Source organism: Chionomys nivalis, chromosome 19 (assembly GCF_950005125.1).
Source record: "Chionomys nivalis chromosome 19, mChiNiv1.1, whole genome shotgun sequence".
In the NCBI taxonomy this organism is placed as follows: Eukaryota; Metazoa; Chordata; class Mammalia; order Rodentia; family Cricetidae; genus Chionomys; species Chionomys nivalis.
Genome location: NC_080104.1, coordinates 16,813,831 through 16,838,935, shown reverse-complemented (window position 1 = coordinate 16,838,935; position 25,105 = coordinate 16,813,831). Strand labels below are relative to the sequence as shown.

General features: G+C 37.6%; 2 protein-coding genes across 4 annotated transcripts in view; one reads left to right on the top strand and one right to left on the bottom strand.

Annotated features, from left to right (window-relative positions):
- Positions 1-1,306: 1,306 nt before the first annotated feature.
- Cenpq (centromere protein Q) lies at positions 1,307-15,919 on the bottom strand. Its single transcript, XM_057751139.1, has 9 exons — positions 15,754-15,919; positions 11,492-11,626; positions 11,201-11,255; positions 10,029-10,155; positions 8,921-8,989; positions 7,546-7,675; positions 2,702-2,821; positions 2,502-2,579; positions 1,307-1,855 (listed from the first exon to the last, which is right to left on the bottom strand). Exons 2-9 carry the CDS (start codon positions 11,588-11,590, stop codon positions 1,724-1,726), a joined length of 810 nt encoding a protein of 269 aa, XP_057607122.1. The 5' UTR covers positions 11,591-11,626; positions 15,754-15,919; the 3' UTR covers positions 1,307-1,723.
- Positions 15,920-16,026: 107 nt separating this feature from the next.
- Positions 16,027-25,105, top strand: part of Mmut (methylmalonyl-CoA mutase) — a 31,353-nt gene continuing 22,274 nt past the window's right edge. Inside the window, exons 1-4 of one of the 3 annotated variants that reach the window (XM_057751886.1) lie at positions 16,027-16,158; positions 19,502-19,920; positions 21,315-21,682; positions 24,736-24,893. In XM_057751886.1, coding sequence (XP_057607869.1) covers positions 19,542-19,920; positions 21,315-21,682; positions 24,736-24,893 — 905 coding nt within the window. In that variant the 5' untranslated portion in view covers positions 16,027-16,158; positions 19,502-19,541. Of the gene's footprint in view, positions 16,171-19,501; positions 19,921-21,314; positions 21,683-24,735; positions 24,894-25,105 lie in introns of all 3 variants that reach the window. The other 2 variants (XM_057751885.1, XM_057751887.1) reach the window with 2 other exon arrangements.

Genomic DNA, 25,105 nt, shown 5'->3' with positions numbered 1-25,105 from the left:
ATCATTTATCAAGCAGATATCCTGAGGAAAACAGCATGCTGGTGTAAACGTTCTAACTAATGATAAACATCAATGACTAGGGGTTTTATTAGTCTAAAAGCTTGAAGTTTTTAGTTGCTGAGTGCAGGGTTTTAAGTTATTCTGTGGCCTTTATTCCTTTCCTGATGTCTTTCTGACATTATTTCCTAAGCCAATCCTGCTTCTGATTCTTTGGAATCGAGCATCTCTGGGATTCCTAAAACAAGACTTCCCTCTATAATAGGCATCAATCCCAAGATAGTTAACTGTAGGAGAATTCTGGGGAGCTCTGCTAGGGGGCAATTAGTGGTATTATGACATATCCTTAATAATGTAACAAAGTGACAAAATATTCCTTACTAGAATTTTTTCAACTGGAGTTATAAGTAGCTAAAAAATACAAGCCAATGTGCATCTTTTGCTTAAGAGATGATTTTGACCTGCTTATGGAATTATTTCTTCACATACATAAACTTACCATGAGGCAAAATTTATGCAAGTATGCTTTGTTGGGATACAGTTTTATATAATTAATGCTGTCTTTGCCAAAACTGCCACCTTGCCTGTCAGCTGGCCTGGCACCTGTCTTCTAGAGACAGTTGAGATATGAGATGAACACCCGTGGAGGGCACTAACAGCACCTAAGCTGTCTCCTAACTGACATGCTTGTTAACAGCTTCTCAGAAAGCTGTGGGCCACTTCTGTGTAACGTCCCATAGAAACACTTCTTTCTACTCCAGGTTCTGGAGCTTCCTTCCAGCTAGCAGCTACATTCTCAGCCGCAGGTCTTCATACATCACAGCGGGTAAGCCTAGACTGCCACCTCCTCCTGTTATCTCGGTATGGTCTACCTTCAGCAGTCAGTTCTCCTATGCTGGCTTACCCCAAAACTGTTTTCTGGCTGGGTTTTTGTTCTTTGGTTTTTTTTTTTTTTTCTTTCATTTTTAAGGGAATAGATACACTTAGGTTCCTTTTAAACAATCTTCTTCGAGTATACTTTGCTGACAGCAGAAAATATCCAATATCTAAGCATTCGCCAACCAAAGGACCAAAATGTTATTACCTTCAAAATAAAAAAAAAAAAATGGAAAAAACAGCAATAATTCCACAAAGACCAGGGATTTAAGGAAGCATGTATGACTCTTCTAGTTACACATGACCAAACAAAAAATGTAGGTTATTAGCTAAAGAGAAAGACACACTCACATCTTTACTGATTAAGTGCTACACATAAACCCTTCTTATCCACAAAGCTACTCCCATAAATAAGTTCCATTCAGAAATCATGAACTGTTACAACATTGTCTTTTTATTGAATTTTAAAAATCATTCTTAGTACATGGTCTTAGCAAATAACTATAGACATAGTATATATGGACTTCTTTTAAGAACATTAGATACTAATGATAGGCCCACAAAGGCTATTTTTATAGTGGATATCAGAGGGGAATTTTTCTGCAGAAACACCAGTTTTATAGTATTATTATAGTTAAGTTGTATAACTTCCGGCCAGATGTGCAGCTCACACAAGTCATCCCAGCACTCAGATGCTGAGGCAGGATTGCTGTGAGTTCAAGGCCAACGTGGGTGATACTGGACTAGCCCAGGCTACAGAGTGAGGCTCTGTCTTAAAAAGAAAAGATTTACAATCCATAAACAATAAGTTAATATGGAACAATGCTTAAAAACAAAAACAAAACCAACTCTAAGAGTGATCAAGTTTCTTATAGGCTTCTTGAATGAATGCTGACATGTTCTTCACTGAGGCTGAATTATGAAGGACAACCAAATCCTTTAGAAGAGCATTCTGGTTCGGAATTAGTGCCAAAATTTCTTTCTGCGGGTAAGACAGTACAGTTAATTATAGCACTTTATTATGAAAATATATCATATTTCTGTTATTTGGAGACATATAATAATCTTAAGTACCCTCCGCCCAACTTCACTAATTATCAACCGATGACTGTTCATTTTCAAATAAATCTTTCCTTCTCCCATTCCTGCTAAGCTGGGTCATTACAGATAATCAAATGAGCATTTACAATGACAATATCAATAAGCTCTCTGGAAGAAAAGACAAACTACCAGCATATAGATTAATGATAAATACTCTAGTGCTATCTCATAAAGTGCTATATGTCATTGTTAAAAGTCAAAAGTTAGAGTTACATATCTATAATTAGAACTCTACAAATACATAAGAGTATATAAAGGAGTATAATATAAAGCTACTCATTTCTATTAGTACTTTACAATGGTATATTGGCATAATGGAACATTAAATAAATACTGATAAGAACAGTCTACATGAGCTGACAGAAAACATGTTCAAATTATATGCCAAGTAAGAAAAGTAATTTGTCAAAAAATTTATAAAAGGATTAGTTTGCTTAAAGAAATGGGATAGGGTTTTATATAAGGGTGTGTGTGTGTGTGTGTATGTGTAACACAGTCTGGCAAGAGTATGGTAAATGGGTACTTACTTGAAGTATGGGTGCTTTAAGACTTTTCTGAGAAAGTTCTGGAAGAGACAGTACCTTATTAGTATCCACGTGGAATTCCTGAATAGAAACAGAAAGATAGGGATTATCTCACCTTTCAAAACTCAAGTTTTCTTGGTAATACTTTAGCATTAAAAAATATAGTTAAAAAAAATATTACCAATACAGTTTTTAACCATCACCTGTTTCAACTTCTGTTCCTCTTCCTCTACGTCATTTGTCAGAATTTGAATTTTGTTCTTTAGGCTCTGAATATTCTCAGCCATGGACTCTGTGGTCGCTACTATTTGGTCTATTTCGTTCTGAGGCAAAAAGATAAGTTAGTATTTTAAAGTAAATGTCTTCCAAATGAAACCCTAGGAGAGAGTGTGTCCATATAATACCTTACATTTTAACACGCTCTAGATGACAATTTTAACTTTACTTTTGCTTACCTTTCAAAACAGAGCCCCTGGAATGCTGCTTGGCCACTATAACATGAATTACAAGAAAAACGTACTTTGGGCTGGAGAGATGGCTCAGAGGTTAAGAGCATTGCCTGTTCTTCCAAAGGTCCTGAGTTCAATTCCCAGCAACCACATGGTGGCTCACAACCATCTGTAATGAGGTCTGGTGCCCTCTTCGGCCTTCAGACATACACACAGACAGAATATTGTATACATAATAAATAAATAAATATAAAAAAAAAAAAAAAAGAAAAAAGAAAAACGTACTTTCATGGGATAAAGAGATAACTGCCCGTCACTGCTTCTTCTAAACTTAACTCAGCAGCTAGCTAGTACCAGAGGTCCTGATCCTTGTATGGGTCTTGCAGAGCCCAAGGATTAATGATACAAGTAACAGCATTTGTTAAGTAGGATATACTTCCAAGTGCCAAAAAAAAAAAAAAAAAAAAGAAAATATTTTTTATTTTAGTTAGGAACATTTATTTAGTTAGGAATGCCTGTTTAAATGTGCCAGAAGAATAAAACGCTAGGCATTGAGATTAGACATTAATAAAAACCTTGTATGAGCATTTTCTAAATAAAAGAAACATGTTACTTTGTAGAAAAAGAGAAAGAAATATGCAAAATGAATGAAATATAGAAATAACAAGAATATGCTGATCTCAGACCAAGTACAGTATAAACCAGTAACTGAGTTATTAGAGCTGCGCCATTTTAAAGTGCATCCTAGACGCCATCCCACTTCATCTGTAAATATTTCGATGCACAACTCTAAACGATGGAACAAATATGTAAGATCTGTATTACCACATTAGTTAAAATTCCATTAAATTCCACAATGTTGACAATATTATTCCTATTTTTATTTCCTTATACACAGGAACTACTTTACTTTACACTTTATTTGACTAATGCTCCATATTGGTAATGGTTGGTCTATTTTTTCTCTATTTTTTTTTTTTTTTTTTGTCTAATCCTAATGTAACTGAAATTCCTAAGTAGAAGGAAGGAGGTCATTTGTTTTTACGAATGCTTCAGGGCTTGAACTGCATTCCATGGTGAAGTTTACCTGCTCCACAGCGTCACGCTTCTATGAACTGACTTCTGAGTTTACAATGTGTGGATTAAGACAATTGCAAAGCAAATCATATATATCATTTTACTATGGCTGCTCCAACAGATCAGATCTAAAGGGCAATAACCCAAACAAAGGTGATGGTTTGGCTATGATTCCTTTAAATTATCTGGTGTGAGGGTGGGTGGGTGGGTATTTTTGGCTTTCCAAGTTTCCTCTCTGCTTTGCAGGTCTTTTCATCTATGTATGCTTCCTTTCCCTGCTCTGTGTATGTTTCTTTGCCCCCAATAAAACCTTTCTCCAGCTGCTGATTTGCTGTGCTAGAGATTTCTCTTTTGTTACTTATTGAGCTAAAGATTTTCCCAGCCTTTTATTATTTACTTGTTTGTTTGTTTATTATTTTTTCAGTACAGGGTTTATCTGTATAACCCTGGCTATTTATTCTGGAATCCACTCTGTAGACCAGGTGCCCTCAACCTCATAGATCTTCCTGCTTCCGCCTCCTGATGTGCATCACCACACCCCGCACTTTCCTGCCTTTTAATTTTTTTACTGACAGAGAAAACAAACCCTACCAAGACTCCTAGATGGTAAAATTTTTGAACTTTCACCTTAGAATTTGTTCAGAGGATCGCAACCTCCCGCAAATAGTCACCAGATGGACACCTCGAGTTCCGAATCTTTGCAATTCGTTAAGTTTTATTGTGGTCCTTAGATCAATATCCCTCTGCAACACTATCACCCATTTGGACAGCTCAAATGAGCTAGAGTGATGGGCACCCCATCCCCCAAACTACCTATACAGTAGTAAGGTGACCTCTAAAAGAGGGAAAATGAAGGATTAGGAGTTGTACAGATTTCTTGGTAGGAAGACAGACAGTGAGAGGGGCCATGGCAAGGTAACAAAGGCAGCAAACTTCCAAGATGGCTGGCTTCTTCCTCACTCTCCCAGTATGAGATAAAAGCCAGGTTGCTTAAAAGAAAGGCATTGTACTGTCTTTCTTTAAACCGATCAACCACTAAATTAGGGAAGAAGACTCTTTGGAGACTTTAAAAACCCAATCCTAGTGAAGAGACTGGATTTTCAGCTTCCTGAGACTCCCTGCTTTGTGGGTGGTCTCTCTGTGCTCTGCTACATGCCTGTTTCCTCATCCCCAACTGCTAAACAAACAAACAACAAAAACAAAACAAAACAAAAAAGATTATATGGAAAAGCAGGGCATGGTGGCAAATGCTCCTAATCACAACACGAAAAGGTTGCGCAGGAAGAGCAGGAGTTGGAGGACAGCTTCAGATCAATAAAATCTTGTCTCAAAAACCCCAAAATTATAGAGGAGATTTCTTCCTTGCCTATTTAGGTTTTTGACTGCACCATGCCATTTACATGGCCTTCTCTTTGTTTCTGTATCTTCTCTTGCTTCTTGTAAGTACACTTATTGTTGGATATAAGAACCACCCATGAAGCCGGGAAGGGGGTGGCACACACCTTTAATCCCAGCACTCCAGAGTCAGAGGCAGGTGGATCTTTGTGAGTTCAAGGCTAGCCTGGTCTACAAGAGCTAGTTCCAGAACAGGTTCCTAATCTACAGAAAGCCTTGTCTCGAAAAACAAACAAACAAACAAACAAACAAACCCAAAAAGAACCACCCAAAAATTTCAAGGCACCTCATTTAGAAATTATTGAATTCTATTAACTAATTTTGAGACAAGTTAACAGGTCAGCCAAGGTTACACTTAAACATACACACACACACACACACACACATCCACATCACTCACTAAATGAAGAGTTACATATAATAATGAAGATTTTCATTATGACACTAGGAATGGTGGCATATATCTATAATTCATTTGAGCATTCACGAGGCAGAAACATTATAATTTTATGGTCAGCTCAAGGAAATTAGCAAGAATCTGTCTCAAAATATAATAAAAAGCCTAGCCATGTAACTCAGTGGCAGCGTGTTTCAGGTACTGGGTTTAGCCTCCAGCAACACAGGAGAAATGGAAATCATTGGAAGATTTAAAGTTTATTTCATCCCATAATTTTGTCATCCTCTTGGCTATTCCTATCATATTGATGTGGCAACACACTCCATCCCGCCCAGATGTGGTTCCTCCTCTGAGTGAGTGCCAAGGAAACCACAGACTGTATCTGTACTTCTGCCATTGCCATTGAGTTTTAACTGGAAACTAGAAATACTTTACCACTAGGTCACACTATCATTTATTGCTTGCTTCTGAACACTCTTATTTGATATAAATAGTGAACAATTATCATGCTTTAAAATATGCACAAAAACCGTATATTAATGTCATGTCACTGTTTATTAAACGGTAGAGGTGTTGCCAGTACTAAAAGATGATCAGAAGCAGTAACTTTGGGATGGAAATTGTAGTATGGATTTATGAATTAAGTAGGGCCACTACATAAATATATCTCATTAATTTGCAATATATGTGAATCCATTGCACAACATGATTCTTCCTACTCAGGAAAAGTTGGAACGAATTAGTGTGAGTTACTAGATGCTCTTCACAATATCTTTCTTGTACTAACTACTATTACCACCCCAAGCATTTGGAAGCTATTCAAACAGTACCATCTACAAACTACTCCAAAATGTCTCAGGGTGGTATGCTACAATTTGTTTCGGTTTCTATAACTAGTGAGCTCTTTAACATTGCTTTTCTTACTTAGTTCAAATATCAACTAATTAAAGGCTAAAAGTTGAACACTATGCTCTGATTCAATTTTAAGCAGTTTGTTTAAAGTTAGAAAAAGCAATATTTTTCTCAGATAAGGAAAATGAAGATCAGAGTGTGTGAGAATAAGAGATGTAGCTGTGGTGTGTCTGGACAGCAAGTCTTCAATATCCGTGAGCTATAGACCTGGTAACAATCTGGAACTCTATGGAACAAAAGTCTCAAGACCTGGCAATTAAAAATATCTACAACTCAGCTAAAACAGAGTAACTAAAAGAATGGGGCTGCCCAAGACTAGGATTATTTGGCCAACATAAAATAAACTGAATAGTATTTTTGTAGACTTTTTGATCTTATTGTGGTCTTTTACTTATTTATTTTGATTTTCATTACTGTGGATTTTTTTTTCCTTTGTATATGTGTGGTTTTGTTTGCTTGTTTTAAAGAGAAAGAGAGAAAGAACATAAAGTTGGATGGGTAGGGAGGTGGGGGAATCTGGGGAAAGTGTAGGGAATAAAGAACGATCAATACATACGAAAGGCTTGTTCAAAAATATTTACAATAGGGCTGTTACTTATCACAGGTAAGTAAATCACAAATACATCAATTTTAGAGGCCTAAAGTTCAAGTGAAAATTTTTCTTTCTTTACAACAAACAAGCAAAAACCACCACCAACAAAAAAATCCTCAATTCAAAATTTGGATTTATTACAAGACCAATACTACGATGACTTAAATTTACCCTAGTCTCCTTTTGCCACCTCTATAATTACTGAAGCCTTTTTGAATGTCATACCTGCAGTAAAGCCATGTCCTCTTCATTAGCTCTTTCTTGTGCCTTTTCAATTTTCAGCAGATTTGACACATCAGTTAAATAGTTCAGCGTTCTGGCAGGGACTTTCAGGGTTCCACACTGTTGTAGTAATCTTAAAAACAGAGTAAACACGTTGATTTTTGGGAACATGATCTCTTTTTTTTTAAAAAACAGTTTCATTTTTTCCTACTCCCACACTTACAAGGGTTACAATATTCTGTTTTTTTTTTTTCTTTTTCACAAAGGCTAGCTGCATTTTTCCCCAAAACAAATCACACCTAACTTCAATACATTAATGATTATTGCAAGTCATGGAATGCTAAGGCTACTTTACTAGAACATATTTTAGTCCACACATTTAAAATATATTTTAAAATCAGGACTTCCTACTACTGTTTAAATATGCTTTCTAGACTATTATAGCCTGTGAGTCTGCCAGTTTAGTATAGATTGTTGAATAAGAGAAATAACTCTAGAAGTTTTAAGTCTGACCCCAAACCCCACTTCTCGTTTTTAAAGAATGCAACCAATACAGGTTAGTCTAAATGTTTTCGAAGATAAATGAGTTTTATAGTTTAAGGCAGATAAGATGGTTTCTACAGGCTTTGCTATAGAACACAATGAGATGAATTGTACTCTAATATATTAGAGTCTTTAGTGATCTGTGTGACCCCCCACTTCCTGCAGATGACAAAATAATGTTCTCAGACCTGATTCTTGAGTTTTATGAGAAAGAAATTAAGGAGAATATACTCATTGTAGTTGCTTCTGCCACTATAACAATATGGGTTTTGTAAAAATTCTCTGTAAGTTGAACACTCTTCCACACTCTTCCAAAGCTAAAACCCAAAATGTTCCAAAATCTGAACCATTTTTGGTTCCAAACTGATGTCCCTAGTGGAAAATTCACCATTTACATTGACTCATGCAAAAAAGTTTTAAAAATATTGTACAAAGGCTGTTAAAATGGCTCAGCAGGTAAAGGGCTTTAGCAAGTACCTGAGGATTCAAGGTAGGATACAGGTAGGAACACAAGGTGAAAGGAGAGAAGCAAGTCTTTAAGAGAAGCAAGTCTTCAAAGCTGTATCTGACCTGCAATAGCATGCCACAGCACATGTTCTCTCGTACACACACACACACACACACACACACACACACACACACACACAAATAATGCTGTATTTGACCTGCAATAGCATGCCACAGCACATGTTCTCTCGTGCACACACACACACAAACAAAAATAAAGCTTTAAATGGTAATGAAAAAGCACATTCCACTGAAATCGTTTTAGAACACAAGGGCAAATCATATTTTAAAAATAATTATAATTTAATCATTTCCAATTGTATATTACCTTTTCTTCAAGCAGTTGAGATGATACTGAATTTGTTCTTTTCCTTTAATGTTCTTGCTTAAAATTTCTCTGGAGGAAAAAAGACTGACTAAATATTACTTTGAAACTATTCAATCTGTATTTCAAAAATGTTTCAAGTGTTCAACCTTACTATCTAGGTAGAACCACTCACCTTCTCTTTTATAGTAGATACATTTTTAAATAATTTACATTTAACTGAAATTCATGATACTAAAATTTTTAGTATTACATATCTGTTTTTATTATTACTGGTATAACACAAATATAATACAAAGTAGTGGGTTTTATTTTGACATATCACACACACACACACGATGATTTGATAGCATTTCTCTTCTGTTACCCACAAAACACTTTAAGCAGAACAATAACATTTTCTTTGAATCATATTGTACTATAATAATTTATACACCCACCTTGTCTGATGTAGTTAAATTCTACTGTGGAATTTAACTCTGTATTTCATATAACATAGTAGTTTTCAGAGAAAGTGTTATTGTGAATGCAACTTCTGAAGAGTCAACATTGAGTTAAAATGTTAAAAATCTTATAGACTGCAAATCAATCCACACAGAATTGATTTTTCCTTCACTGATAGGTTCCAGGTTTCTACAATTAAGCAAACCCTTTTTGTTAAAGGCTAATATTGTCATGGTTTAAATTTGATATGTCTGCCACTGGCACGTGCACTGAGTGTATGTTCTTCATCTGTGGAAATTTTAGGGAGCAGTGACTGGCTGGAGGATGGTTATGCAGGAAACTGGGGTGTGTTTTAAGTGACACCTGGTTCCTGGTGCCTGTCTTGTTTCCTGCTTCCTCCAAGTCATGCTTCCACTGCCATGATGTTCAGTCTCTCAAGGGTTCAGAAGCAATGGAGCTAAGGACTATGGATCAAATCTTCTGAAACTGTGAGCCTAAATACTCTTTCTACTGTTTAAGAGTATCTTTTTCACTCTTAATGTTGACATTAAGCATTCTGTCACCTCCATGAACAAGGTAACTAAAGTATGTAGGAATATTTAGAAAAATGTAAATAGTAAATACCTATGTAGGAGTAAGTGTTGCAAAGGAAAAATCTGAAACTCACAGAATGACTGACTCCATCATACTTTGCAAATAATCTCCAGTGTTCTTTGGAATAGGCTGCCAGGTGCTTCTCTTGTTGGAGGCTATTTTTATCCATTTGAGGTAAGTACACTTTGCTTGTCCTGATACTGGTAATACAAGAGAGTCTAATCAAAATAGAGGTTTGCAGTTTTACTTAACAATGATTTTAGTGTAAAGAACATTAATGGCATTATGAAACTAAACGCTCTACTCTTTAATTCACATCTTCTTGCAGCTACAACACCTCAGTTATTGAAGATAAATTTGCCCACTGTGATGATACCTGATATAGTATCAAGTAACACTGAAATACAAACACTTTTAAATAAACACAGTTATTATTATTAAAATCTGTTTCTGAAAAATTACTTGAAATTAAAAAAAACAAAAAAACAAAACAAAACAAAAAAACACCAGAAAACTATTTCTAACACACACTAGAAATGACCGAACAAGCTAAAAACAGACACTGACTGTTACACCTTTATATCAGACACGAGTAATTCAGAGTGCGGAGCAATGATTCACCTTCTAGTTCTCATCAGCGTGACAGATAAACCTCAAAAGCTTTCACCAGAACAATTAAGTAGTGCACTATTCTACTTACATGGCATAAACAATGAGATACAATACTGGTTTCACAGAGATTAGGTAAGGAAAAAGGGGATATATTTTTGAAAATTATAGGAGGGCAGAAATTACAAAAGAAAAAGGCAAGACACCCCAGGAAATATAAAATCAGAACACTATCTACATGGAGAGGCAAGGAATCTTCTTATAAAGAAATGATGTTTAAGAAAACATGAACACTTCAAACAAATTTATTTTGAAAAGCTTAAGCTAGTTTAAATATAAACTAGATTATAAACTATCGGTATAGTCCTGACAGAGTTGAAAGTGCATATATTGGGAGAAAGAAGTAGAATTGTCTTATCTCAGAGATGAATAATTCGGAGTCGGGGACAAAGACTGTTTTCTAGTGCCTATCAATGTGACAAATAAACTTCTTTATATTTCCTAGAAGAATTAAGCACTGTAAATGTGGCTGCTTTGACCACCTTTCACTACTGATGAACTCATAATCATGGTGTTGAAAGTTTTTTCATGAAACTCAGTAGAAGACACTTTAAACAAGACATACAAGAGCAATACCTTTAGAGGACAGACGCCCTGCATGACTTCTGTTTCTTTTTGCTGTGATTCCAACCTAGAGACATAAAAGCAATTAAATATAAGATATAATGATGGTTTTGAACACATTTCCATGTATATTAAAGAGTTGTATTGAATTTTCCAGTAGATAGAGGAAAAACTATACAGCTGCTTCTACAGATAAGGTAAACATTATGAACAAAGAACACAATAAAGACTTTTGGCCTTTTTAAAGGGATAGATAATATTTCTAATCAAAGGATCTAAATGATAGATTTGATATTTTATTACCTCATTTTCTGGCAAATCCCCATCCTCATCAGCTCTCTGTTTTGAAGTTCTCTTTAACTGTTGAGAGTTTCTCTTAGAAGCATTTGCTTTACCAGGCATTTTGATCTAAACAACACAATTACAATGATACATAGTCTGCAAAGGTGAAAAAAAAAAACAGAGAAAGATGAGGCTTATACCATGTTCTGTTGAAAAGATTAAATGTAATTGTTCTAATTATGTCTTCAGAATTTTGGAAAAATATCTTTTCTTAAAACATTTAAACATGTTTTAAAAAAATCACTTTGGTGCTGTAGATGTAGCTCAGCAGGCTGAAGGCTTGCCTAAAATGCATAAAATCCTCAGCACTGAAGAGACCTAGCTCGGTGTGCCTCTCTGTAATCTCAGCCCTCAGGAGGGAGGGCAGGAAGACTGTAAGCTTATGGCTATCTTCACTTATGAGTGGGTTTGAGACTGGTCTTTAACATGAGAAATGAATCCCTGTCTCAAAATCAAATGAACAAAAACTTTTGGTTCCCATTAGTAAAATAATATTAATTTAATTTCACTCCTTAAAATGGCTACTATTTCCAGTTTCAGAAAAAACATTTTAAAGATGCTTTTGAATTTATATAGCTCCTATATGCAATACTATCTCCATTTTTAAATTCAAGAAAAAAAGCGTAAAGTTGACACAGGCAAAGTCAGTTCAGAGAACATTGCTGAATTTTAAATAATAGGTTCACCCTAACCCATGTTATGGGAAGGGGAAAGGAGAGAGATTTTAGGCCTATACTCTCACTGCACACTGTGAATGGTAATATGGAAGTAGGCCACTTATAAGGAGGGAAGCCGAACCTCCTGCGGCACTGTGTGAATTGTAATAAGGGTACAGAAATATGCTGACTACTCGGGTGTGCTCATGAATTACAAACCAGACAGGGGAATGGCAATGGAGGTATCAATGGCAACATTTAGAGAAACTTTTTCTATAGCAGACTTTTAAAATCAAACTCATTTCTGATAAAAAGAAAAGAATGGGTTATGTATTTCTACATTTTATAATAAGTGGATAGGTTATAAGTTAGGCACAGTTTAAAAATTCTTAGCATGTATCTACTGAGTTTGCCATCATTCTCTTTCGGAATTCTAAAAATTTACTGCCTTTAAGTTTTTATGTCTAAGTGCTTTGCCTGAATGCACATCTGTGAACCACAAACACAAGCATGCTTGGTGCTCACAAAGACCAGTGGAGAACACAGAGCCTCTGGGACTAAAGTTGGAGACGGTTGTAAGTTAGCATGTATGTGCTGAGAGTTGAGTCTGGTTCTTTTGAAGAGCAGCCAGTGCAGAGTCCCTGAATATCTATACTTTTAAAAACTAAAGTCTTCTCTCATCTACTTAAAATTAAGACAGAAATAATAAATAAATAAAAAAAAACAGTTGAAAGATCACACACCACATTTAGGAATCACATATCAAATCAGGTAAAAAATTAGTAGAACACCCCACAAAACACTTTATCTGTTACCGGGCAATGTGGTATATTAGTCTATGCTCAGACTTACTCCCTTGTTTCAGTTCTAAAATACCCGATTCCCTCAGCTAGACTTCTACTAAAACACCAATCCACATTGAGTAAGCTTTACATGTGGACCTCTTCCAGAAGAACTGACACACAAGCAGTTCATGTTCACCAAATAAGAGCATCTGCATGAGAGGGAAGGTAGGCACTGAGATCTTTAGACTGAGATGCTAGGAAGTCCTTCTGACTACTGCTAAAGGGAGGCAGGGCCAATGCCACTCTATGTTACATCTGTTGAGGTATAAACAGGAAAAGACTGGCAGCTTCAACTTCCTTGTGCTCAGAAACATCTGCTCTTGAAATCCAGTCTGCAAGAGATGGGAAGGCCAACATGAAGAGGAACTGAAACCCTTGCTAAAAGCCTTATCTGAGCCCCCAGATCCACCTTGTCATAGAGTGCACGTGCCTGAGCCAATATATCTCCAATTATATAAAAAATATACAAGTCAGACCTACTAAGTCATTCACAATCCTAAACTTTGGAACAAAACATGTGATTAAATATTCACTTAATGTGTTTAACACCTACACTCTTTACCTTGACATTTACAGTCCCTAAGAATCTAACCCTACCCTGCTTCTAACCCTCCTTTCCTGATACTCTGACATCACATTTCCCTCTGTAGCTAGATTTGATTGATTAACACACTATTTCTGCCTCTCATGCACATATTGTACATTCTAAGTGAAATCTTTTCTGGCCTATCTCTGCTCACTCAGTGAGTCATCATCTTCCCAATCCTTTCTAATCCCTCTTCTTCCTTTCTCTACAGAAGTCTGTGGGGCCTTTTCAATTCTTGTCATCTGACACAGTAGGGTTTTTCAATCATTTTCTCTGGATAGTATATACTCATTAGCATTCAACTCAATACTACTCCAGATGTGATTTACAAACTGTTTTGAAAAACTATATTAAATACAGAAATTGAGAGTAAAATTTCTATAGAAATTTAACAGAATTTCATGTATGTCAAATTCAATCAAAAAATATCTGGCCATATGTTTTGAATTTCTTTTTTTTTCTAATAGTTAATACTTAAAATTAGATTAGCTTTGCAGAACAGTTTTAGATTCCAGCACATTGTGAAGAAAGTATAAAGTATTTTCACGTCCCTACACTGACACATAGTTTATCGTAGCTTTCATTGCTGGTGTTGGATGGTTTATGAGGTTGACTAGTAATTTATTTTAAAGTGTAGTCAACAAAATTTTCAGTATTGACTGAGTAGAAACCTGAAAGCAAGACAAGACAAAATTGGTGCGTTGCCAGTGGTGTCTTCACGGTCTCTACTTGAGGTAATAGATGATAGTGGCAAAGCTTCTCAACCGTGGCCTCATTAACACTGGGACACTTTTGTTGTTGTGAAAGGCTGGCTTGTGCGCTCTAAGATGGTCAGCGGCATTCTCATCTCTATTCACAGACACTAGAATGGGGTCCCACTCCCAAACAGTGACAACCAAAATTCTTCTGGGTCAGTGTCAAACATCCCTCTAGTCAAAAGGCCCCAGGTTGACAGCCAATGGAATGACGGATAAGAACAAGCTACAAATGGTAGTCCAGGTTCTAAATTCCAATGAACTCACTAGCCCCCAATCCAGTAAATTAACTAAAATTTCCCATGATAAGAAAGTACCAATATCAAGTACCTGAAATGCTGAAATGGCAGTACAGAATACACAGAAGTCCTAGATCAGTCTACGGGACAGGCATGGTAAGAATATAAACAAGGGTCATTACTGTCCCCATTGGGACAACTTCAGTTCCCAGATCCACAGGAAATCATAGCTTAATATTGGCTTGGCAGGCACAGATATGAAAACAATTACCATGTATGAAACTGTTATGTCCAAATCCGTGGGGTCCCCACAAAAGCCAACAGAGACAGAGTCCCATATGTAAAAGCAAAGAGCCTTTATTTTAATTAAGTTTGCAAACTCTGTCTCTCCGCATGTCCAACGTTGGATAACCGGACAGCCCCGAGCTCAATTAGAATTGGGTTTTTATAGTAGTAAAGGGGGTGAGGGGGGGTCTCTGAGGTTCAGGACTCCTGATTGGCTGACTTTTGTGTAGGGGTGTCCTGGTGAGGTGCGCTGGCAGGGGATCCTGAATGGTCTGCTCTTGGGTGGGGGTCGGGTTACCTCACCTTGTGGTTCTTTCCTGCTACTAGGTACGGCTTCAGGGTAAACTACTGAGACTAAACGCAACCAAACTGACCAGTGAGCAGGTGTGGGAACATTCAAGGAGGAGGAGGAGGAGGAGAAATGGAGTACTTAAGTGAAAGCAGCCCGCGGCAAAGGCATGACAGCTCAGGAGAGTGCGGCTTCACCTCCGGAGCCAGTCGGTTCAGATTTGAATGTTCAGGCGAGGAGAGGAGAACAGCAGCGAGACACCCTACTTTTCTGTTTGCTGAAACTAGTTTAAAACCTGCTTATCTCAATGTAGACCTTTGTCTGCGAACCACAAAGCAGAAGGAACTCTGGCGAGACAGCCGGGCGCTCCTGGACGGGTTACAGAGCTTCGGGAAGGAGGACCGCGAGGTCGGGGGAAAGAGGGAGGGAGAGAGGAAGAGTGTTTTCCCGCCTCCCGGTAGAATCTAGGATCTCAAGCCGCTGTCCCCGGGGGCAGAGACCTATGTGGACCTTAGACATTGCCCTTCAAAGAAAACAAAAAGCAAAAAGCAAACAAACGAGAGTTTACCACAAACGCGGGAGCCTCAAAATTCACGCCCTTCTGCTGCATCCATCGGTCCCTGAAACGCTTTCTCCACTCAACGCAGTTCATTCCAGGTCTCGGAAAGCGCGGCTCAGTCTTTTCGCGCCCAAAGAACCGGAAAAGAAAAAAAAGCAAAACAAACCAAAACAAACACAACGACCCGGAAACCGGAAGTATCCGTCAAGAAGGCCTGGCGCCCGTACGGTCCGTTTACGTCACAGGAGCGCGCCCGCGACGGCGGGGCCGGATTGGTTGGTCGGAGGGTGGGGTCAGCTACGCCCCCTGATTGGACGAGCTCTGAGCTCCAGCTGCAGGCGCCGGTAACCCGCGGGGCTCGGGGCTCGGCTGTGGGATCGGGGCTCGGCCCGGTCGCCTCCCACGTTGTGGCCTGTGAGTAAGCCTGTACGCCGCGGAGCCCGGCAGGCTTGCAAGTCTGTCCCCTCACTGCGGTCATCTTTCCGCCTCGTCTCTCTGACCTCCTTTCCTTCCCTCTTTACCGTCCTGCTGGGACAGAAGCCATCGGCCTTCTCCCTGAAGTTTAGGTGTCTTCGGCTGACTTCTTATTTTCGGCCAGGACATTGAAATTCCGAGGTCACGGCTGCAGAGTGCGTTTCTACAGCGCGGTGGCCTCGTCGCTCTGTCCCCTGGCTTCCCACGCACGCGCCAGGCAGAGGTCACTTGTGGGTAGAGGTGCCTTGCGGCCTCGCTTACCTGAGGCTCGGGTGGTTTGTAGGTTGTTTCTGCTAGACGTGGTGGCACAATAAACAAACAAACAAACGATAGGAGGGAGAAATGAAAAAGAAAAGGCAGATGTAATTCGATACAAAACTAAAATTTTCTAACATCTCAGTTTTGCCATTCAGAGCACAACACATGCGTGCAATTTTAAACCACTTGTTGATTTTCTTCCAACATAGTTTTGTGGTTAATGGTTTTCTTTAGGGCAGTGATTCTCAACCTTCCTAATGCTGCGGCCCTTTAGTGTAGTTTCTCATGTTGTGGTGACCCTCCAACCATAAATTGTTGCTGCTTCATAACTGTAATTTGCTACTTTTATAAATCGTAATGTGAGTATTTTTGGATATAGAGGTTTGCCGGAGGAGTCGCGACCTACAGATTGAGAACCGCTGCTTTAGGCTGGTAGTTCCTTTATTCTAATAACTTTCAGGATCTGTGTATCCACCGATCTTTGCAAATCGAACAGCGGGAGTGGCTAGCTTTTATGAAGTGTTAATGTGGAGCCACATCTAAACAGTTACACTCGCTCGCACTTGAGAGTTATTTTTGTTTCTGATTTTTTTTTTTTTTTTAAATTTGTTTTTTGGAGTCAGGGTTTTACCATATAGTCTGGGTCGCTCTGGAACTCCATGCTGTAGACCAGGCTGGCCTTGAACTTACAGGTCTGCCTGCTCGAGAGCAATGAAATTAAAGGATCCCTGGCTTTTTCTAAATTACTTTTATCTGGGGAATATATATATATATATATATATATATATATATATAGTTGTGAGAATGGCCTTCATTATTTTACTTTAACACATTCTAGTTGTCATTAACACACATTGCTTCTTTGAATGCTTGAAATCTTTTTATGGCTCTTCAAGGAATATTTAGAAATCCTATTGTCACCTACAACAATACTGTTATGTGTGTGTGTGTATGCATGCAGCATGTATGTGTGTATGTATGTATGTATGTATTAGAGACAGGGTTTCACTATGTAGATCTGATTGGCCTGGACTTTTTTTGTAGATCAGGCTGGCCTTGAACTCACAGAAATCACCTGCCTCTGCCTCCCCACTGCATGGATTAAAGGCGCTATGTGTGTTTAGTATTGTTATTGTGAAGTGCTGTTTTCAATGTTTACTAATTTGGCCTTTGGCTTTTCAGAAAATCCCTGTTAGAGTGGGACCCTGTTTTATCATTTCTTCAGTTTGAAGAAAGAGTCATTAAAATTTTTTCACAGGAGTCTGCTTCCTGTCTTCAGTGTTCTTTCAGGCAGTGTCTGAGTCCTTTTTAGTGTTCTGATCCCTGCAGAAGTAGTGTAGATGTAAGCTCAATATTCTCATCACTCACTTCTTAGACTTTCTGAAATCCAAGTGGCTTGAAATAAAAATGGATAACAAAGCTCTCCTGTATTTAATAGGTTAAAAAATAACAAAACTTTAAAAAATTGCTATCTTTTTTTGTATTTATGTTTTTATTCTGTTCTGCTAACTTTCAGAAAAGCTAGTTGAGTATATTGCATTTACGGGGATGTATCTTGATTCCTTCACCTAATACTTGAGCCTCTTTCCTTTCATATACTATACTCAACTATCAAGTACAACTTTTAAATTGGTGTCAAAATACTTAGAGAGAGCACACACAATGGTAACTGAATAGAGTACTAATTTCCACAAACGTAACACACTAATATAATTGATGTCCAGATCATAGCACTCATCATAAAAGCTTCCTTTTTTACTGTCATAAATGAAAACTTCTGTAAGTTCTTATGGGAAATATTTCCTTTTTCTATTTTCTAAACTTAGTTTAATAGTTCCATTAAGTTCTTTCCTTTGTCTATGTTTTAACACACATTCTAATTAAGTTTGTAATATTTCTGTTTCTCTAGTGCAAATAAAACTGCAGAGAATGTGTTCTATCTTTCATGGTAGAAGTTATCCCAGGATGGATATTACCCGGCTTAAGGGGGTAACATTTTTGAGACCTTTTATCTGTTGGAAATTTACTTCGTAGTTAAAACATCTAATATTTCCATCCGTGGCTTTATCTTTCTTGTTTTGTGACCCAAATAACTATTTGACAGTCTTCATTATTTTACTAACTCGATAGGTCAGAAGTAAATGTGAAAAATAGAATTTCTAAAAAAAAATACTTTTATATTTTTATTATTTTATGTATATGAGTGTTTTGCCATCATGGTGCCTGAGGAGGTGGTGAACCTCTATATATGGGCTGGAAATCAAACACAGGAATTCTTTGCAACAGTAAGAAATGCTCTTAACCATTGAGCCAACTCTCTAACCTGAAACCTAGAATTTTAAACTCATTTTTGCCTAGTGTAAAGCACCTGTGAGACAACTGTTTTAATGAAATTTGCATCTGATTTTCTTTTGAAAACCGGGCTCTATATGTTGAGATCATGTAACTCTTAAGTGTCAAGTAATTGAGGCAGTTCGCTGCTTTTCTCTGTGGGTAAATACTTCGCATATGCAGTGAGCTATGACTCCTCTATTATTTCTAGTACATAAAATGTATAAATGACAAAGACAGAAATATGTTTGATACTTCATGGATACCAGGTCATGGATGCCTGGGAAGCCTGCTCATTCTATTTTTCTCTACACAACAATGTAATGTCTATCATAAACTAAAAAAAAATTGCAAATGGGTTTTGAATGAAAATTAATTGAAATACTACCTTACATTTACCACATGATGTAACCTTTGAAAATTTTTGTGGGGAGGAAGATGTAGTCATATTTGCTTTCTGTCAGTGTTGAATGAGTTGGAGGGGGCTAAGACTGGTCAGGAAGACCAGCTAAGAGGTATAGAATGATAGTGATTATGAAGAACAAGAGTAAATGCTACATAATATTAGATGCAAAGCAGAAAAGGAAAGAAAGATGAAACAGGACCAATATTACATGAGTCCCTAGCCACTGAAAACTCCCAATTTTCTTCACAGTTATAAATGTATGTATATTGTTTTTCTGACTTTTTCTAGGTCTGTTCTCATCTTTTTTGGGGAGTATCCATGCTTCACCATGTTGAGAGCTAAGAATCAGCTTTTTTTGTTATCACCCCATTACCTGAAGCAGCTAAAAGATACATCGGCCTCCAGATGGAACCGACTTCTTCATCAGCAGCAGCCTCTTCATCCAGAATGGGCTGTACTGGCCAAAAAGCAGCTGAAAGGCAAAAACCCAGAGGACCTAATATGGCGCACCCCGGAAGGGATCTCTATAAAGCCCTTATATTCCAGGGCAGATACTACGGACTTACCTGAAGAGCTTCCAGGAGTGAAACCCTTCACACGTGGACCCTATCCCACCATGTATACCTATAGGCCCTGGACCATCCGTCAGTATGCAGGCTTTAGTACTGTGGAAGAAAGCAATAAATTCTATAAGGACAATATTAAGGGTAAGATTTCAGTGTGAGAGGTGATGGGTATGATGACATAAGAGACATTAGTATCTGGAAATAAAATATTCATTTTATGCATGAATTTACTGTGAAGCAAATGGATGCCTTTCAACTTCTATGGCCAAAAAGATATGAGGCAAAAGTAAAAGGTGTAAAATTCTTAGAGATAAAGCACACTTTTACCTACACTGTAGGAAAGAAATAAGATGAATATGCACAAAGGAAAGAGAGATGGGGTTTATCCTTGGAAAGCTTTTAGTTGATTTCGTTGAGGTAAGAATTGGAGAGACAGCTTAGAAGAAATAAGGAAATAAGTAGGAAATAAGGTGATAACCATATCTATAGTGAAATCTGTCCTTCATTAGACAATTATGTCTACAATTTCCTTTCTTCTGTATGACAAAATCTTACTGTTTGAATGCTCAGCTTTAGATTTACTAGGTTTATGTTGCTTAGAGAGGAATAAGATTTATATTTAATGTGTTTAGTATTTGGCAGTTTTTCATAGGGACTGGTTATTTAGCTTGGTAGTGCGCTTGCCTTGTGCGCTGAAGGCCTTGGATTTCATTCCTAGTTCCATTAACATTTTTGGGAGATTCTGAGAAGAAGCTCAAATTCTGGGTTTTTTTTTTTTTTTTTTTTTTTTGGTTTTTTGAGACAGGGTTTCTCTGTGGTTTTGGAGTCTGTCCTGGAACTAGCTCTTGTAGACCAGGCTGGTCTCGAACTCACAGAGATCCGCCTGTCTCTGCCTCCCGAGTGCTGGGATTAAAGGCGTGTGCCAACACTGCCCGGCCCTGGGTTTTTTTTGTCGGTTTGTTTGTTTGTTTTTCAAGACAGGGCTTCTCTGTAGTTTTGGAGCCTGATCTGGAACTAGCTCTTGTAGACCAGGCTGACATTGAACTCAGAGATCTGCCTGCCTCTGCCTCCCAAGTGCTAGGATTAAAGGCGTGAACCACTACCACCAGGCAAAATCTAAAATTCTATTTCAGTGATATTTGAATGGCCATGGCTTAAAGCTATGACCATGGTAAAGAATAAAAAAAGTAAAAAAGCTTATATATGCTAAATTGCATTAAGTATTTGTGATCAGCTAGATGTTTTCATGAATTTTGAAAACATCTCAATGAAAAGAATAAAAACAACCACAAAATTTCTTTGATGTATGAGATTAAGCCACAGATCCTTGTGCAGGTGTGAGATGAGTAGCTTATAGATAGTTTCTTATAGATGTAGCAGCTCAGTTTGTGTGTCTTAGCATTCTGCAATGAGCTGACTCTTAGGAAGCCAAGCATTTGTTTCACATGAACACGGACATGAGGTACATCTGCTTCCAGTGTCTTCACTGAGACTCTAACATACCCATGGCTTCTTTTTTTCCCTTATGTTCTTAGCTGGTCAGCAGGGATTGTCCGTTGCCTTTGACCTGGCAACACATCGTGGTTACGATTCCGACAACCCTCGAGTTCGTGGAGATGTTGGAATGGCCGGAGTTGCTATTGACACTGTAGAAGACACCAAAATCCTCTTTGATGGCATTCCGTTAGAAAAAATGTCCGTTTCCATGACCATGAATGGAGCAGTTATCCCAGTCCTGGCAACGTTTATAGTAACCGGGGAAGAGCAAGGCGTGCCGAAAGAGAAGCTCACAGGCACAATTCAGAACGACATCCTAAAGGAGTTTATGGTCAGAAACACTTACATTTTCCCCCCAGAACCATCCATGAAAATTATCGCTGACATTTTCCAATACACAGCACAGGTATGCTTTTTTCTGAAGAGTTTGCTGTAGTCATTTGTAGGGGATTTCACAAAGTGCTGCAAGTTACCGTGAAGTTCAATACTGAGTCTAAGTTATCTTGTCAGCCTGCCTTGTTATCTCTTAGAGCTTTGTCTTTGTGTGGTAATTGTATGGCCGTAACCTAGGCGCTATTCCACTTATCCATTTGCTGTTCATTTCATTCTTTGATAGTTAGTTGTCTGATAATTGTTAGAGTAAGGAGCTCTCGCTTCCTTGGTTCTTGTCAGAGTTTGTTCAAATGGAGTCAAGATGCATACTGGTATCAAGACAGAATTTTATTTCTGCTACTGACTGGTTTGGAACAGACCGCTTATATGTCTGCCATCTCTGTGCCATCCCTAATTCACCCCTGAGTAATGCATCCCTTCCCAGGCAGATTAGTGGGAGAAGGCGGCTACCTGGGCCTCCATGTTTTCTTTTGAGCAGTGTGTGTTTTTCTGGTCTTCTCTGCACTTCTTGTTAGCAGTGCCTGTCTCCTCACATCCTTTAGAACTGCTTAATGCCAAGGAGGAAGTCTCTTCTGCATCACAACTTTTTAACATATTCACCCTCTGCATCTACTTATCCCAGAAATCCTGTAAGCATTTTCTGCACCCTTCATTTGCTCTTCAGCCTTTGTCCTTTGGAAAGCATTTTGTTGTTGAATCTGCCCAGTTGAATTGTACTACATAGAATTGTATAATGGTATTATGTATAACTGTATTTATGCTACATTTGGAGGTTTCCAAGACATATGTAAATATTCTGCCTAACAGCATATAGCAAGCTTAAACTAAATGGGAATCTGCTCTGTTTGGTTTAAGGAAGTTACAAGGTTGTCTATGAAGGGTTTGCGTCTATGGAGCCCCACAGTAATCAGGACTCCAGGCTCCTTTTATCTTGCTTTCTTTTGTTGTTAGGTATATTAACTGCTATGGTTAAGGAAAGAAGGAAGGAAGGAAGGCCAGATATGTGCGAGGGAGAGGGATCTTCCAGAGGACTAGCTAAGTCCTCCTGTCTCTGTAGTCGCAGTAGTAAGACAAGAGCAGAAAGTAGGATTTGTACTGTGGAGCTCTAAGCTTAGGATGTGCTGTCAGAGAAGACTGGCTTCTGGGGTGGATAGTATCATCCTGTGCATCTATACCCTGTGACTGTCACTGTGTACAAGATCCTAATGGTATGTAGAGGTTCTGAATTGTGCTTACATACTTACATAATTCTTCCTGTGGCAGCATGCCAGTTTCAGAGTCTGATCAAATGATACTTTTTTTAAAAAAAAATATTGTGCAAATTGTGAACGTTGTATTTTTTAAAGAATTCTTAATTATGGGAAAATATGTATGTTGTGATATTACTGTGTTGACTACTTTTAAGTGTGCAGTGGTATTAAGTGTATTCCACTGTTGTGCAACGATTACCTGCATATCCCTTTACTCTTAATTTTGCAGAACTGAAACTGTCTGTTCCACAGACAGCCCTATTATCCCCGCCTTTCCTCCTTTAGGATCCCACCATTGTATTGCTATAAGCGTTTGCAAATTTGAATACTGCAGATTGCTCACATGAGTAGCATCATTCAGTAGTTCTTTGTTTGGATAGGCTCATTTCCTTTACTATACTATTGCCAGTGTTGTCCTTCTTATGCCATACGACAACTTCCTTCCTTTTTAAGGGTGAATAGTATTCTATCATATTATACTTCTATTATTTAAAAGTCTATCAATACACTCCTCTGCATAGCAAAGCACCTATTTCTTGGCTTTTGTATGTAAACTCCAAAAATAGTTATTTTTCTTAGTTTCATTCAATTCTATCCATTTTTTATTTTATTATAGAGAATTTTCAAAGAACTTTGGGTTAGAGTACTTGAAATTGTAAAATACACAACTATATTTGTTTATTATATGAGTGTACATAAGTATGGTATATGTAAATGTGGTACATTTAATTTATAACATATGTAAATAAGGCCAACTAACTTTTTTGAGAGCTTAGTGTCTGCTGGCATAATACTAAATGACTTAGATGAATCATTTCATCTTAAAACAGTTCTACAAGAATGACGTAGTTATTACCTCTACATTGTAGGAAACCAAAGAGTAGCACTGTCGAGAAACTTACCATTGGTTAAGTGTCATGGTGAAAAGATGAGCCCTCTGACAGCAGAGTCCACGTTTTCAGTGTTTTTATTTTATGTTCAGTTGAAAAAAGTCGTAGCTAACTCTTAGATTCTGCAGGGTCTATTCAATCAGGCACTAGACCTAACATGGAATATTGAGAAACAATGGTATGTAGCATTCTTAGTGGCCATAGTAGAAAGGAGCTAGAATATGCTTGATATTAACAATAACAGTAAATCAAACTGAAATCTTTGATTTTTTTTTAAAAACAGGATAAAGCCAACCTTTAAAAAAATCATTTATTTTTATTTCATATGCATTACTGTTTTACCTGCATTTATGTATATATGTAAGGGTGTCAGATCCCCTGTAACTGGAGCTACTGACAGTTGTGAGCTGCCATGTGGGTTCTGGGACTGGGGCCCAGGTACTCTGGAAGAGCACCAGTGCTCTTAGCCACTGAACCATCTCTCCAGCTCCAGTCTCTGATATTTTAAAGCTATGTATTTTATCCTGTTTTGCTTCAAAATCAAATCAGGTTTGCTCAGTGTGTACTTGTTCATATTGGATACATTTATGCAAATATGAAAATAATATGAGTAATATAAAATTTGTCAACATATCGGGCAAATCATAACGTCTTTATGAAGTCTTAGCTAGCTCAAAGGATAACTAGGGCAACTGTTTTCTGGTGGAAAAACAAATATGACACCTTGAAGATGCTTCCAAGATCAATCACTTAAATTTGAGAGGGAATTTGATTTAACAAATGCTAGTTTTTTTCAGTTATGATTATAAACTACCAAGTAATCTGAAAGTGTACATCATTTATAGATAATGCTTGCTTTTTTAACCTAAGTTGAATAGAATCTGTTCATATTTCATTTATTGTTATATATTTCTTATTTTATATAGCACATGCCAAAATTTAATTCCATTTCGATCAGTGGTTACCATATGCAGGAAGCAGGGGCTGATGCCATTCTAGAACTGGCCTACACCATCGCAGATGGCTTGGAGTACTGCAGAACTGGACTCCAGGCTGGACTCACAATTGACGAATTTGCACCAAGGTCAGTAGATTAAAGTTAGGTATCTTTTCTACATCAACAGCATTCATAGAGCCATTTTCTACCTTTACAGCAAAAATATACTGATAAAACAAATTTGTAGAAATAAATGTCATGATAGATTTAGATTGTCTTATATTTTTCCAAGTGAGAAAGAGAAAATAAATCAATATTATCAATAGCAAAAATAAAAAAGTATCAGAATTTAATCTGAC